This window comes from Struthio camelus, chromosome Z (assembly GCF_040807025.1).
Source record: "Struthio camelus isolate bStrCam1 chromosome Z, bStrCam1.hap1, whole genome shotgun sequence".
NCBI lineage: Eukaryota > Metazoa > Chordata > Aves > Struthioniformes > Struthionidae > Struthio > Struthio camelus.
Window position 1 is genome coordinate 14,049,977 of NC_090982.1, and position 16,320 is coordinate 14,066,296.

The 16,320-nt window shown below is 39.5% G+C and overlaps 1 protein-coding gene across 2 annotated transcripts in view; it reads left to right on the plus strand.

The window, feature by feature from the left end:
• The window catches only part of RAD23B (RAD23 homolog B, nucleotide excision repair protein), a 40,833-nt gene extending 25,053 nt beyond the window's left edge, over positions 1-15,780 (plus strand). For both annotated transcript variants that reach the window (XM_068928313.1, XM_068928314.1), the window contains 5 exons: positions 2,390-2,517; positions 9,840-9,966; positions 11,292-11,419; positions 11,829-11,999; positions 13,875-15,780. In XM_068928313.1, the coding sequence (XP_068784414.1) occupies positions 2,390-2,517; positions 9,840-9,966; positions 11,292-11,419; positions 11,829-11,999; positions 13,875-13,988 (668 nt within the window). In that variant the 3' untranslated portion in view covers positions 13,989-15,780. The remainder of the gene's footprint in view (positions 1-2,389; positions 2,518-9,839; positions 9,967-11,291; positions 11,420-11,828; positions 12,000-13,874) is intronic.
• The last annotated feature ends 540 nt before the right edge of the window (positions 15,781-16,320 follow it).

A 16,320-nucleotide genomic window follows, 5' to 3' on the forward strand; every position in this document is an offset into this window, starting at 1 on the left:
GATTGGTTTCTAATGAATTGCTCTTATTTTCAGTCAATTAAACAGACTGAAAATCAGTCTGACAGTGTATCACATAGGGATATACATGTTTTGCACTTTCTAGGTAGCCATCTCTGTCCCTGGAACAGTGCAAGTTTTTATTAAGGCATGGGACAGGAATTATTGTGTGGAGTATGAGGAACTGGATTTGAAAATTAATCAAACTTTAAAATGTTGTTTGAAGAAAGGAGGGGGAAAAAAAGAAAAGAACCAAAAAAAAACCCCACCAGAATCGGTTTGGTAGTGACTGCACAAACAGTAGCAGTACATAGAGATGGGCCAGAGTGTGTTATATAACATAACTGGTGTGTAGCTGCTAAATTATATATTCTTGGGCTTGTTTCAGCACTACTTATGTTAAGTAGATTGTGTATGAACTACACATGCCTACATTTACAGTACTTTCTGTTTACTTTGGCTTTCGCTTGTGCTTAATGTAGGTGTGAGTAAGTTGACCTTCTTTGCTTTCGAGTTTCCTTTTTCTGTAGCTTATCTCATATTGTTCTGGTCTCTGCCTAGCCTATATTGGTAGACCACTACAGAATTGTTTAAGAACCAGCTAATCAAATAAAAAGGCATTCCGTTTACTGTTTAGCTCGATTAGTTGTTAGCAATAGCAAGGATAAACTAGTGGTGGATGAGAAAGAACGTAAGCAGTAAGTTTATCAAAATTGCTATTGGGAAGAATGTTTTCTGGCTTTTTTGCTTCTTTAAAAAGATATGCAGAAATATATGTCTTTAAAGCAGAAGTTTGTGGGATGGATTTTATTTTTTTTTTTTTTTTGAAAAATGAAGGTTGATGTGAAGTGATTGACCTTCCAGTTGTGTGTATACAGACTTCTACCTAGCATTGCTTAAACTCAGGTCAGAGCTCTTATTTTGTAGTCTTAACAATAAATACTCTGTTTAGGTAAGTGGTGTCAATTCATTTCTCATATTTATGGAAAATGCACAAATGTTTTTGGGTCAGGGCTTTTCTTGCTATGCTTGAGTGTACTGCCCTCAGCTATATAGCCATAGATTAATTGGAAGCAGTCTTAAACATGAAATTAACTTCAAGCAATGTGATTATGTTAATACTGGCTTGTGTTAGATTCCTTCTCCTTGAGTGTGTAAAACATGAGATTTTCTTTGGTTCTCTTAATTGTGACATATTTATCTTAGAAGAGTAGATCTGTTAGCATTTGCTTCCTCTGTTTCCTGTAATCTGTTGTTCTTAGTGAATAACTCTACATTATTTAACTTTCCTGCCAGTCACTTGATAGTGTTACGATGTCAGCAGTGCGTTCCTGCTGAGATTACTATCTGTACCTTTATTTCAGGAGGGAAATGATGTTTTAGTGCCTCTTTTTTTGTCTGCATGGAAGGAAAAACCTTTAAGGTGTTGCTCATTTACAATTTAGAACAGAGTAATTCTTTCTTTGAATTGCTAAATCTGCTCTCTGGCTTTAAAGAAAGGAAATAAAGTGGTTTGTGCACAGAGAATCAAACATTTTATTCTGATATTGTTAACATATTAGTCATTTAGGCATTTTTGTTTCTATCAAAAGTCATGAGTTGTCCTTAAATTGCTCCATCTATAGTGTGTATACCTTTATCTCTTCGGACATCTGGCAGTATGGGCCAGTTTTAGCCCATTTGCTCCATAAGGCAGCAGGGGACTCATTATGGAGGATATCTGGTCAAAAATACGTACGTTTTATAAAATGTAGTCTGTTCTGCCTGATCCTCACTGAGATCTTAAGTGACTTTCTCGATGCAATGTCAGATCTTCTGCCTGACTTGAATTGATCCATATGAAGTTGATTAATGACTCTTGTCACCAGCATGTAGCAATACACCGTTATAACTTGGCCCTCACCTATCCCTATCAGCTTTCTAACCATAGTATAGTGTTTTTATTTCAAAAACCATAATGGCTAACAGCAGTTTGACAAGCAGATTTCTGCCTAGAGAGCCTTGCAACCTTATATGGCAGGAGACGTTTTTAATTAAGTAGGGAATTGAATATTAGCTGTGAGGATGCTTTTGACCTTAGAAGAAAGCTTAGGGAGGGAGAATTACTTCAATTATGAATACAGAGGTGTCACAAATGCTGGGTTTTTTTCAGTACAAGGCTACATTGTTTTCTGTCTCCTGGACCTTACCATTCCAATTGAACACATAGTAAAACCCCCTGAATATATTTTAAGTTAATGAAACAGAACTGTGGCAAGTTTAGTATGAGCTCTTCTTCTTTACTCTCCAATGAATGACTCAGATTTAGGGTAGAAATGGCATTTCTCCACTGAAACATTTTTGACTTCTTTTTTGCCTTACTCCAATAAAATGATGGTTGTATTACTTCTAGTGACAGGTCAGTCCTATGAGAATATGGTGACTGAGATCATGTCAATGGGCTATGAACGAGAGCAAGTAATTGCAGCGCTGAGGGCAAGCTTCAACAATCCTGACAGAGCAGTGGAATACCTTTTAATGGTGAGCAGCTTTTTATTTACACTCTCCCCTTTCATTTTTTGTTTTCCTCTCATTAAAGAGAAATTTTGACATTGATTTCCTTATTTTTATTATTATCCAATCAGCGAGAGTAATGTGTTTTGACAAGGGAATAGCAGCTCCTAAGCAGAGCATGTGGAAGGCTGAGATACGGAATTTGAGGATCATGTCTTACAGGAAATACTGAAGTCATCCTTAGCTACATCTCTCACTTCTTTGCTTTTGTTTTGTGTCGATTTGTGTGGTTACGTATGTAAAGTATGCCCTGTGTCAGTTTTAGTATCTAACAGTGTTTGTATTAGTATCTATTTCAGTGTTTGTGTTAGTATCTAACTTCACAAGGGAATTTTTAGCATTCCAGTTCATTATTCTTACTAATCATGCACAGTGTTCTTATTAGTACATTTTCCAAATAGAAAGATTTGAATCTTTTGAAGTGTGCTCAGTTTAACTAGTATTTTAATTAAATAATCTTCTGGACAGGAAACAAGCTCTCATTTGTCAGTTGTGCTTTTAAAGCTGAAATAAGTTCATTGACTCGAAAGGAAATGAAGTATAGTTTCAATCTAGTGGGAATTTTGTGAGTTATTTCAGGGTTTTATGTTGTTGTTGAATGACATCTCATTGCATACTACCTTTAGTGTGGTAGGAGAATTGTAACCATTGGAGAATGGATCTGGGAGCTCAAATGTATAGAAATGGTTGTTTAATCATTATTACTAGTGTGTTTAGTTTTGACTATGCTCCGGTTCACTCTAGCATGCCATTTTTTCCCCTGATTTGTTTTTCCTTTGTTCCAAATCTGAACCTGATTAAAATCTTGAAGCTAGTTACCTTGATCCAATCCTTGCAGGATATATGCAGATTGAATTTCTGATAGATTGATAAGGAGACTGTGGCCTTGGCCTCCAGCTATAAAACTTCCTTTTTGCTAATGAAGGTTCTCTTCAGTAGTTAGTACAAGTCCACTTTTGTGCTTGTTGCTTACACTGATGGTCCTAAAACTGTAACTTGAAGTTTTTGTACTGATAGCAAATGTCAGTAAGTGGGATGTAAAAAGTTCAATCCTCATCTAATATTAAGCCGACCAAAGGTGATAAGTGTTTTATTGCCCAAAAGAAAGGCAGTTGCTACAATCTGGCTCTCCTTGGTCTGGAAATCTCAAACATTTCTACGTGCTTTGTACCTTAAAAGAGTTGAATTTCCTGTGTGCTCACGGAATGTGCCATAAATCCAGTACCTCCTTGAAGTGCTAGGTTGGTTATGCGTGTGCCAGTCTTTTGTATGCTGCTTGTACAGTCATTCTGGTATTTCCCTGCTCTTGCTTGTTGCTGTTATAGGAAGTCTGGAAAGAAATAGAGCATCCATACAGTGGAGTTCAGCACATGGCATGTCTGCCAAATCATTAAGCCTAGCTATTCTGAGCAAACCATTTTTTCTTCTTGAGTAGGTCCCTCTGTTACATAAGCTTGTTCCTTTCTCTGTTTCATGTCATCTTTTACTGAGTGAGCTTTCTTCTTTCTCCTCTCTCCCCATTAGAAAAAAGGATGGTGAGAAGGTTTGTTTTTTTTTTTTTTTGAGACTGTATAAGCTGACACAGATTTTTTGTTTTCCCTCCAAGAAAATTCTGTTGCTGCAAGTGATCTATTAATTTTCTTGATCTTTTGGAGTCTGAGCACACTTTTTAACATCCTGCTGCATCAAAAAAGCTTTTTGTAGTTAATGCTGGTCAATTGATGACACATTTCTTCGGCCCCTTGCTCTGTCCACCATGAAATCACCTACATGCACCTAAGTATTATCTTTCTAGATAATCTGCAGAGTAGTGTTAGGATGGTGAGCACTGTAAGTGTGTACCAGTCTCCTGGTTTTAAGAATCACTACTCAAAAAGTGCCTGCGTACTGCTGAACAGATATGGAAAAGAATAAGTATATGCATAAATCATAGCAGTTCTTTAGATTATCTCTGGACAATCACTTGTTATCCATGGTTTAGATGGCAAGCTCTTTGGTTTTCCTCAGCTCCATGACTGAGGATCTGGAACTTTTATAATCCTATACCTCTGAGCTGTGTTCATGGAAGATCTAACTATACGTTTGAGATGTGTTCATGGAAGATCTAGATTTCAAAAGATGCCATTTCTTTCTGTAATCCAGGCTTGTCTTTGGGAAACATTTAGCTTCAAGTCTGCTTCTGACTCAGGGATTTCTTAATCCTTGATTAGGAAGGAGTTTTGACTTTCCTCCAACCACTAGACTATTGGTTGCGGTCTCTTAGCTGGGAAACCTGTACCTTGTGTGGGTAGAGCCTGGTGTGAGTATTGCCTGCCCCCGTGGTGAGCAGCGTCACATAAAATCTGCTCCACTGCTTAGTTAAGCTGTAAACAGATTGTTTAACCCACTGCGAGGCAGAAATTCCCTTCTCACTGCCCAGGCAATATTTACATCCCAAATTAGTTCTTTTATGTTAAGAACCCTATATTCCGTATTAACTTTTAATTGACGTTATACTTTAATGAGTTGTATAGCTGTATGAACTAGATGTGTAGAGGTCATCAGTCTCATCTGATTGCCGTAACACAGCTCAGTTATTGGGAGGGTGATACTTCAAGCTTAGCTTTAGGAATTAATTGTACAGATCATCCCTAAATCAATTTGGTAAGACTAGTTTCGTAAGTACTTCCGTTCAAGAGGAAAGTTAAGGTTTAGCAAACATTGGCTGTCTGGTCTGGACGTATAGATTGTGATGACAACATGCCTCTATGAACAGATAAAGTCAAACAGTAATTTTGTAATATTAACTAGAGTTCATACTTTGTATTTATATACCACCAAATATCTAATTTGATGGGAAAATATGTTTAAGCGGTGTCCTCTAATGTAGCAGTAAGAGAGAGAGTTACCAAACAATTACATCAGTAATGGAATATTTTTCCCCTTTGTGGAAGGAGGAAAGCATAGCAAGCTGATCAAGCCAGATAATAACGGTAATAAAGGGAGAGACGGGGGAAAATTTGCATGAATGGCTTAAATATGGACTTGATGTTTTAGGTGCGCTATACCTTGATGTGCTTCTGAACTCTCAGATAAGGCCAAGTCATGCCTGAAGCATTATGCAGTTCTCCCTTTTTAGATGTAGCCTTTATATTAGCTATGTATTTGTCCTCATCAGCTACAGTGATGACTGTATCGTGAAAAAAATGTTGTAGCAGGGCTTTTAATTTACATTATCTGCCAGTAAATTCTGTGCTAGATTTACCAAACCTCTTCATTATCTGGTTACACTGGCTTCTCTGATTAATTCCACCCACTCCATTTGTTATGCTTAGTGTTTCCAAACTGTAGGGTGTCTTTTCCCCTTGAGACAAGTGAAATGCATTCTGTTGTACCAGTGCTGCTGCCTTCCCAGACTGAGAGCAAGTGGAATGTACTGATCTCTGCCTAGGGGTGGAAGATGAATGGGTCAAGAGCTTATAGGTAAGGATTAAAAGGCAGACTGAAGTGGGTGACACTGTTGTGGGTGTTTGCTACAGGCGACCTGATCAGGGAAGAGGAAGTAGATGAGGCCATCTACAGCAGCTAGAAGTAGCCTCATGATCACAGGCCCTGGACCTCATGGGGGATTTCAGCCGCCCTGATATCTGCTGAAGGAACAACACAGCACGGCACAAACAATCCAGGAGGTTCATTCCTGGAGAGCATTGGTGATAACTTTCTGACACAGATGATAGAGGAGCCAATGAGGAGAGGTGCTGGACCTTGTGCTAACAAACAAGGAAGGGCTGGCTGGAGATGTGAAGGTTGGGGGCAGCCTTGGCTGCAGTGACCACGAGACCGTGAAGTTCAGGAGTCTGCCGGGAGAGAGCAGAGCAATAAGTAGGATCGCAGCCCTGGACTTCAGGAGAGCTAACTTTGGCCTCTTCACGGACCTCTTGGAAGAATCCCATGGGATAGGGCCCTAGAAGGAAGAGGGGTCCAAGAGAGCTGGTTAATATTCAAAGATCACTTTCTCCAAACTCAAGAAGGGTGTATCCCTACGAGTAAGAAGTCGAGCAAAGCAGGCAGGAGACCTGCATGGATGAACAAGGAGCTCCTAGTAAAACTCAGACATATGTAGGAAATGTACAGGAAGTGGAAGCAGGGACAGACCACTTGGGAGGAATTTAGGGATGTTGTCAGAGTATGCAGGGAAGCGATGAGGAAGGCCCATTTGCAGTTAAATGTGGCAAGATATGTCAAGGACAAGAAGGGTTTCTTCAAATACATCATTAACAAAAGGAAGATTAGGGAAAATGTGGGCCTGCTACTAGTGAGGCAGGAGCGGGCACCAGCCTCTGGTGACAGAGGACACAGAGAAGGCAGAGATACAGAGTGCCTTCTTTGCTTCAGTCTTTACAGCTAAGGCCAGCCCTCAGGAATCTGAGACCCTGGAGACCAGGGAGAAAGTCTGGAGAAAGGCAGACTTTCTCTTGCTCGAGGAGGATGGGCTTAGAGATCATTTAGGCAAACTTGACACCCACAAGTCCATTGGCCCTGATGGGATGCACCCGCGAGTGCTGAGGGAGCTGCTGGACATCATTGCTAGGTCACTCTCGATCACCTTTGAAAGGTCATGGCAATCATGAGAGGTGCCTGAGGACTGGAAGACAGCCAGCGTCACTCCAGTCTTCAAAACGGCCAGAAGGAGGACCCAGGGAATGACAGACCAGTCAGCTCCCGTAAGCCCTGGAAAGCTGATGGAGCAGCTCATCCTGGAGGCCCTCTCTAACCACGTGGAGGACAAGGAGTAGTCAGCATGGGTTCACCAAGGGGAGTAGTCAGCATGGATTCAGCGAGGGGAAATCATGCTTAGCCAAACTGATTGCCTTCTCTGGTGGCCGGACTGGCTGGATAGATGAGGGGAGAGCAGTGGATGTTGTCTCCTTTGACTTCAGTCAGGCTTTGGCCACTCTCTCCCATAACGTTGTCCTAGGCAAGCTCAGGAAGTCAGGGCTGGATGAGTGGATGGTGAGGTGCAGTGAGAACTGACTGACTGGCAGAGCTCAGAGGGTTGTGATCAATGGCAGAGTCTAGTTGGAAGCCTGTAGCTAGCAGTGTCCCCCAGAGGTCAATACTGAGTCCAGTATTGTTCAACTTATTAATCAGTGACTTGGATGAAAGGATGGAGCGCACTCTCAGCAAGTCTACTGATTTAAAAAAAAAGAAAAAAAGAAAAAAGAAAAACTGGGAGGAGCAGCAGATACCCCAGAGGGCTGTGCTGCCATTCAGAGGGACCTGGACAGGCTGGAGAGCTGGGCCGAGAGGAACCTCCTGAAGTTCAACAAAGGCAAGTGCATGGCCCTGCACCTGGGGAGGAAGAACCCCAGGCACCAGGACAGGCTGGGGTCTGACCTGCTGGAAAGCAGCTCTGCCAAGAAGGACCTGGGAGCGCTGGTGGACAAGAAATTAACCATGAGGCAGCAGTGTGCCCTTGTGGCCCAGAAGGCCAATGGTATGCTGGGGTGCATTCGGGAGAGTGTTGCCAGCAGGCGGAGGGAGGTGATCCTGCCCCTCTCCTCAGCCCTGGGGAGGCCTCCCCTGGAGTCCTGTGTCCAGTTGTGGGCTCCCCAGTACAAGAGAGACGTGGCACTACTGGAGTGAGTTTAGCAGAGGGCTACAGAGATGATGAAGGGGCTGGAGCATCTCTCCTCTGAAGAAAGGCTGCGAGAGCTGGGCCTGTTGAGCCTGGAGAAGACTGAGGGAGGAGTCTTACCAATGCATTTAAAGAGCTGAAGGAATGATGCCAAGAAGATGGAATCAGTCTCTTCTCCGTGGTGCCCAGCGACAGGACAAGAGGCAACGGGCAGAAACTGAACCACAAGCAGTTCCGTCTGAACCTGAGGAAAAACTTCTTTCCTGGGAGGGTGACAGAGCACTGGAGCAGGTTGCCCCGAGAGGTTGTGGAGTCTTCTTCCCTGGTGATAGATATTCAAAACCCGTCTGGATGCGATCCTGGGAAATGTGCTCTAGAGGACCCTGCTTGAGCAGGGGAGTTGGACTAGATGATCTCCAGAGAGTCCCTTCCAACCTCAACCATTCTGTGATTCTGTGATCCAGACTGAATGTTCTGGAAGGTGTAGAAAAACTGAATTTTCTCTGTACCTTGGAAAATAAGTATTAGGGAGTAGAGAATCTTGTATGGTCTTGCCCCTTTGGGGCTGGTTTAACATCTCCCAGTTATTACTGCTTGTTTCTCAGGAGATATACTGCTTGATGGAGCCTGCCTGTTTTGAGTTCCTTTCCAGCAATTCCTCTCCTCTCCTGTTCTACCAGAGTCTTGTCATGTAGGAATTTCTCTCTGTGAGAAATCTTCCCATGCAAAGCTGAAAAAAATGCTCTCAAAGTGTGCACAAAGGTAGTTTCCAGGCTTCAGGGAGGGTGACAGAATGAACAGATTTGGCACAGGAAGTACAGTGTTCAGTGGCAGTGGGTAAAGTATGGTTAGAGTAGAAAGTTTGAAGAGTTTTCCATGTAGGAAAAAGGCAATATGGTGTAGTCTGACTGCACTGTGTAACTGGCACTCTAATTGCTTCAATTATTCTTTTTTTTATATTTCTTAGGTTCATCCCTCTGAATAGTTAGTTACTCTTTAAAGTTTGCCTAAGGAAAATGAAACTACATGCAAGTTAACTATTTTTTAATTGTTAGAAATTTGATTATATTACAGGCTTTTCACACTCCAAATGCAGTAATTGACAATCGTAACATTATTAGCTGGAGAAAGAAGATCCAAATAGCTGTGCTCTTATCTCTTTTAATTTCCTGCCAACTAAATTATATGATCCTTAGTCAACTGTATGTCATCCGTAACCTCACTGTAAGCATTGTATGCTATGATTCTCTGCTGTAATGTAACTTTATTTGCATGACACAATAACATAAAGTTACAACTTTATAGTTGGTTAAACTTTTTCACAGCGCTATATATATATATATATATATATATATATATTAGTACAGGGTTCAAAGCAACTTTTTGTTCAAGGAGTAAAATGCATTTTAACCTGAACAAACTGATGCATGACAAGGTTTATTACCTTACTACCTAGTTATACAAACCATATATTTTTTGCGTTAAAAAAGAATTACTCTCTCTGCAGTATTCTTCTCCAGCAGTAAATGCCTATCTGCCACTAGCACTGCATTGACGATATATTTGCAGTGAAAGCATTAATGTGTTTTCTTTCATTTTGGGAACTAAATAATACGTACAATAAAACAAACGCCTTTTAGCATTCTCTAAATAACGTGATCTGTGTCTTTAGGGTATACCTGGAGATAATCAGGCTGTGGCTGAACCTCCTCAAGTAGCAAGCACTGGTACCTCTCAGCCATCAGCAGCGGTGGCAGCAGCAGCAGCAACTGTACCAACAACTACTAGTTCTTCAGGAGGTAAGAAAGATTGCGTTTGAGAGGATCTGATAAGCATATGCACCTAAGCATTCTGTGCTGCAGTAAATTTGAAGGACCTGGTAAAAGTGAATTAGATAAGAGCCATAACATGGAAATTCCATAAGTGTGGTCCTGCTTGGAAGAAATGACTTGTTGTATATGTATATATCTGTAATAAGGCATCACATTTTTAATGCTGCTGTGATCTTGCGCCATTCCTTTGATTCAGTGTTTTGGTTTTAAATGCAAGACCACAAATGTGGATGGGGCTGTGTTTTCTCTCACTTAAATCTGTCTTCCTACTGTTTGTGGCTGACTGTGCTCTGCTGACTGTGGCTATACTAATGCGTTTACCGCTTGGGGAAGTTGGAATGTCAAGAAGGAAATGTGCAATAGGGCAATTGGGCGTAGTGCGTCTGACACCCATTCGTGAGCTCCTCGCGCACTCCTCATTCATCAGTGTGCCGTGTGAAGGGAGTGGTTAGTGCCTGCTAAAGAGAATGCTGTAGAAGAAGAAATGAATACATGAAAGGAGCGTAATCAAGTCTTACTTAATTTGTGCCAGACAGAATTTTCAAGATTTAACGTTGTTAGAGGGCAGAACGTTAAACCTACAGATAAGAGTGACAGGCAGTTTTGGCATCATCCATAAGTACAGAATGGGGCAAGCAGGTTATTTCAGAGCACTTTTGACTGTGCTGAGTTTTTCCTAATAGCATAGGACTGTGCTGAGTATTTGCTAATAGCACAGGAAATGTGGAAGGCCGAGACTCACTTGAGAAAGATTGAACTGACCTAATTAGAAGGCATGCATCCGGTTTAGCCACAGAGACGGAACCTGCTAAGAGCTGAGATATAAAGAGCTGAGATAGAAAAGTGCAGGGCATCTGGGAGAAGGGCCTATGGGATCTTCAGAGAAGGCGGGACAAGAAGAACGCACATCATTTAGCTTTGTTAGAAAAGGTACTAGGTTAAAGCTATGGAGTAAATCAGAGTTAAAAAGCAAGTTTTGTTCTTCTCCAGGGTGGCAGGTACTGTCCACTGTCATAAATGAGATCATTTAAGCTATCGAATCTGCTCCTTCCCAGTCTGTCAGAGAGGAATATGCTAAGATACCAAATATTTGGGGAAGCTGACTTGCTTTGAAAGGAAAGTTAGGTTAAGTAGGAATGTAAAGTTTTAGTCAAGTTAGAACGCAAAAAGGCTTATAATCTAACTTGACCCTGGAAATGCTGCGTTTCTATTTACGTTTATGATGTAGAACTGTATTCTACAAAAGTCTTGGTAACTTGCTTCTTAAAAAGCTTTCTGTCTTTGATTTTCAGGACATCCTCTTGAATTTTTACGAAATCAGCCTCAGTTCCAGCAGATGAGACAAATTATTCAGCAAAATCCTTCTCTGTTGCCAGCATTACTACAACAGATAGGACGAGAAAACCCTCAACTACTGCAGGTGAATTTTAAAGCAGCACAAAATAAAGTTACTAAATATGTAGCTTTTGAAGAAAGTGAGATGTTGACATTAAGTAGGATAACATGCTAATGGCAGTTTCAGCATGCTATTGTTGGCTTTCCAGCAGTTGCTACTGAACAGAACATTTTCTGTGGTATTAGAAATGAGTCTGAATCCCCTTATAAGAGATGCAAAGGGCATGGGGAAGAGAGGAGGGTCGCTGCAACTGGATTTAACTATAAAATTGCGTTTTTTATGGTTAAGTTTAATCATTTTTTCTCGAAGTACTTTCTCCACGTTCTTTTGACTACTTAATTCAATGAAAATAAATAATATTAGCTGCCTGTTGGCAGGACTGAACACGCATTATTTCAGTATGTACTTCCTTTTGTTTTCCCATTTACCACAGCAAATAAGCCAGCATCAGGAGCATTTTATTCAGATGTTGAATGAGCCAGTTCAAGACTCCAGTCAAGGTGTAAGTGGTGGTGACAGCAGTGCTGGAGGAGCAGCAGAAGCTGGAAGTGGTCACATGAACTATATTCAAGTAACGCCTCAGGAAAAAGAAGCTATAGAAAGGGTGAGCCTTTCTGCTTTGAGAAGTTGTTTGGCTGTTGCTGTAAGGTGTTGACTCTGCTTGTTGCACGGTTAAGACAAGCCTTAACTTAAACTGTGTATTTAGTAGTTTATGACTCATTTTTGATATTTCATAGCTGCCGTAGTCTGCGTTTCAAATCACATCTGTTCTTGCTGGATAGTGATTGAGTCTAAACTCTCCTGAATCTGCCTTATTTAGAAGATGCAGAGCCTTTTAAGTGATCAGATAGCATCTGTAATAATTGATGATTTGAATGAGTTTTACTGAGGAAATAAACTTTCAAGGAATAACTGCTCTTGCAGAAGCCTCAGATAGTAGTGTTCAAGATAGTGGTAGCTGTAATAGGTTGCTAGGTTCAAAGGAGTGTGCATGAGGACTGTTTGCAAAGTGCTTGGATAGTACGAGCTCTCATGATTAAGTAGATTAATTAAAGTCACTACTTAACCCAGTTGCTTCGCTATCTATAAGAATTAGTTAATTATACCTTTCTAAAAATACAAGTAACATTTCCATATAAAAATAAACTTTTGGGGGAGTACTGCATTCCTAAATATTATTTGTAACGCTGACTAAATCAGGATTAACATAGGTGACACTGCCTCTGAGATTTTATTATTTTGTTAAGATCCAGTTACAGGGACTTATAACGTCATATGATAGTAATGTTTTTGTTGTATATCAAAGACACTTTTTTTTTTTTTCTTTTTAAACTGGCAAAGCACAGGGTAATGTAATGGTTATCCAAAAGCTCTTTAATCCAGCCCTTAGCTTTCTAGATCTGAAGGAAATTGATAGTTAATAAACTAATCTTTTTGCCCATGTACTCTTTACAGATTATCGTCTCTCAGGTCTGCTGCATTTCCTTTTAAAATCATTTTTATGCAGATCAGCATTATCGCTTAAAACCTGCTCCGGAACGTACAAAGAGATATACGCTTCTTCCCATTTCCATGAAAGACACCTGAAAACTTAGGTGCCTTAATACTACAGTTGGCATATTCATTCTGTTTGTCAGCATGATACTAAATCTAAGAATGGTTGATAAGAGATAACAGGACCTAGTTTCTCACAGAGATTTGGTCTGCGTTATATGTAGAATGCATTACAGGTGATGTGAGGATTTTGAGAAAATCTCCAAAAGGTGATTTTACTTACTTGCCTTTGGCTAAAACAAAGATTTGTTTGTAGAATGTCTAAATGTAGGCTAATCCCGTTTCACCTGGCATAGTAAACAGCCTTTCTCCAGTAGTCTTACCCACAATGTTGTTGCATCCAGGACGTTAGTCCCAAGACTTTCTGAGAACAGGTCGCTTTCAGCTTATGTCTCTTGGCTGCAATTTGTAGTCAGACTTTTTGAAAACCAAAGCCTAGCTGGGACAATTGCAAGTATGGCTTGATGTGGTGTGTTGAGCTACTTACCAGTGGTCTGCAAATCACAGGTTGCAAGCTTCTGCTCCAGGCAACTTTTGTTAAAAGTACTGTGCTTTATATAATTGCTACATTAAAATGTACCTCATTTCAAATTATTTTTCTCTGCAGCACTGCAGTGTGTAGTTACTTGCTAAGTTTACTGTGACCCAGGTCTGTTTTAATAACTTACTGTGGCAGTGAAAGCAAAGAGGTGTGACTTTCAGTGCTTCATTGGATGCGTTCAATTCACTTTATCAAGTGAGAACTTAATTTTGCTTCCTAAAGAAACAGGCTACATATTCTTTGTTTGCTAAAGGCTATATTGAGCCAAGCAGCAATGTTTATTTCAACAAACCAAAAATGGCTTAAGTGGCATCTGAAGATATAAAACATAAAAAGAAGCTTACTATACAAACTGTTGTTTCTAAATATGTTTCTCTTCTTCAGTTAAAGGCATTAGGATTTCCTGAAGGACTTGTGATACAAGCATATTTTGCTTGTGAGAAGAATGAAAACTTGGCTGCCAACTTTCTTCTACAACAGAACTTTGATGAAGATTGAAAAGGAGAGACTTTTTTTTTTTTTTTTAATCTCGCACCTCACACCAGTGCATTACATACACTAACTTTGTTCACTGGATTGTCTGGGATATTTGGGCTCATATCCATAATGCTTGGTGTATGGTATATGGGAGGGTGGGGGGAAGAGAGAAGAAAATATAGGAAACAAAGCAAAGAAAAATACAAGTATGTCTGCTTTAAATTGGCAGATGCAGCGAATCACACAGTGTAAAATAATATGCAACCAAAAATCAGCTTCTGCAGGTATTTAGTTCCTTCTATAAACTGTAGGCTAATTTTTTTTTCTAGGTTTTCACTCTTACTGTACTGGTTCCAGAAATGTAGTGTAATGCCCTGCTTCATGTTCCTTTTTCCTTAACATTGGTATTGGAGATTGCCTTTACTACCTAGAACCTACAATCTGTATTTCATGGCAACACTTGGATAGTGGCTTTGAGAAATCTAAAATATCTGAGCAAATGTAAACTTGAATGCCAAAGTATGGGTAGTTATTTTGCTTTTTCAGATGTATTAATTAGTGCAAGAAGCCCATTATTTTGTTTGACAATTAAAAAATGAGTTCCTTCAAATGGAAGCCCATTTTAGTTAAATGTTTTGATCATTAGTTGAGAAACCCTTCCCCCCCTTCTAAAATGATCTGAGAAGCTGTATATGTACAGGTAAACTTTTTCTCCTGTTTACATTTCTTACTTTTGAGAAAAATGATAGGTATCTAATTGCTGTTTACTTCAATGTTATGTTCCAGTAAAGGTTTGAAAAGCAATGATTGCATATGCTTGGTTTTGTTATACTCGCTCTTTTTAACAGAGTATTCTTTTTCTGCCAGCAAAGAAAATGTAAGCTTTGTTTTTATCCATCCCAGTAAGGCTTTATTTATTATCAACTCAAATTTTACTTTTCTACTTTTTTAGTAAGGGCTGATCCAAAATATACCGCTGTAAGCATCTGAGAACCAGGTATCTGATATTTGTGATACCTTAAACTTTATTTTTGCTCCCATCTTTGGGACTGAATGACCACTCTGAAGCTCTTGGCGTTCTGTTGCTCTTGAATAGATTGTAATGATCAAGGCATTTCTGTTCAGTAAGGCCATTTTAGGATTTATTTACTTTGTGAGAAAGAGTAGTTCAAAAATTGAGAAATTAAGCAAACAAGTTACTGCAGCTCAAAAGATTATGCACAAATGCTTTTGTTTTAAAAAAAATAAGGTCTAATTGCAGAGTTTTGAATCTTATTTCTTGGTACCCGTTTGTCATTATTTTGTTTAGTGAGCAGGAAATTTAAGTCTTAATATACATTGACTTTTAGAGACAACTTTGCTAGTCAATGCAGTGCTAGTGACGAAAAGAAATTACGTTTTTTTTGTAAAGATATTTTGTGCAACATTTCCTGAACATACTTTGGGGATATCGTGAGCTTTTTAATGTTGTGTTCCAGTTAGCTGATTGCAAGTTCATCTCTGCAATAGCTAAAAGAATGTCTGCATCATTAGTCGTATAACCCTGAACTGTTGTACCACTAGTAACATTAATGATTTAGTGGTGCAACTAAAGAATGGTTTTATGCTTGGAATATGTAGAATTGGATTTAATTACTGCTTATGTGCAAAGTACAAATCACGTATCTGAGAAGAGAGAGGGAGAAAAAGATGGAAACACTTGTACCCGTACTTTGTTTCTTCATTGGTGGGCCTTAGTCTGTTAAATAATTATTTGCGTAAAATAATGGAACATAATAAAACCTTTCACTGCTTCTATGTAGCCTTAAACATCTATGATGTTTTTCCGATGGTGTGTATTTTAATTATTCAAATTTTTATTCTTTAACATTTCATAGATGCATAATGTCTAAGTGATCAGTAGTGCAACCAAAATCTGTCAGTACAAGCTGTGATACTGCTGAATACAAAATAACTCTTTCATAGTGCATTCGTTTTACAGAAGTTAACATTAATATCTGAGACAGTCAGTACATTTCGACCAAACAGGAGTATCAATGTATTTTTGGTACTGCAAGAGATTGGTTTTAATAGTGTACAGTTATGCAGACAAGAAGGGGCTAATAATTATCTGTAGAAGGACTAGCTGCCAGGTACTTGAAAAATGCTAATTTTGTACAAGGACTTCCAGAATATACCTTACTACATAGTTAATATACTTTACTATGTAGTTACTACAGAAGGTACTTTACTACATAGTTTGATTATGTATAGTTAATATATGACCAAAAAAAAAAAAAAAAGCAAGCTCTTGGACTGTAGGAGTCTTGTGTACCAATCATATTGTCTGCTCTCAGAAATAACCTTTCCTTCC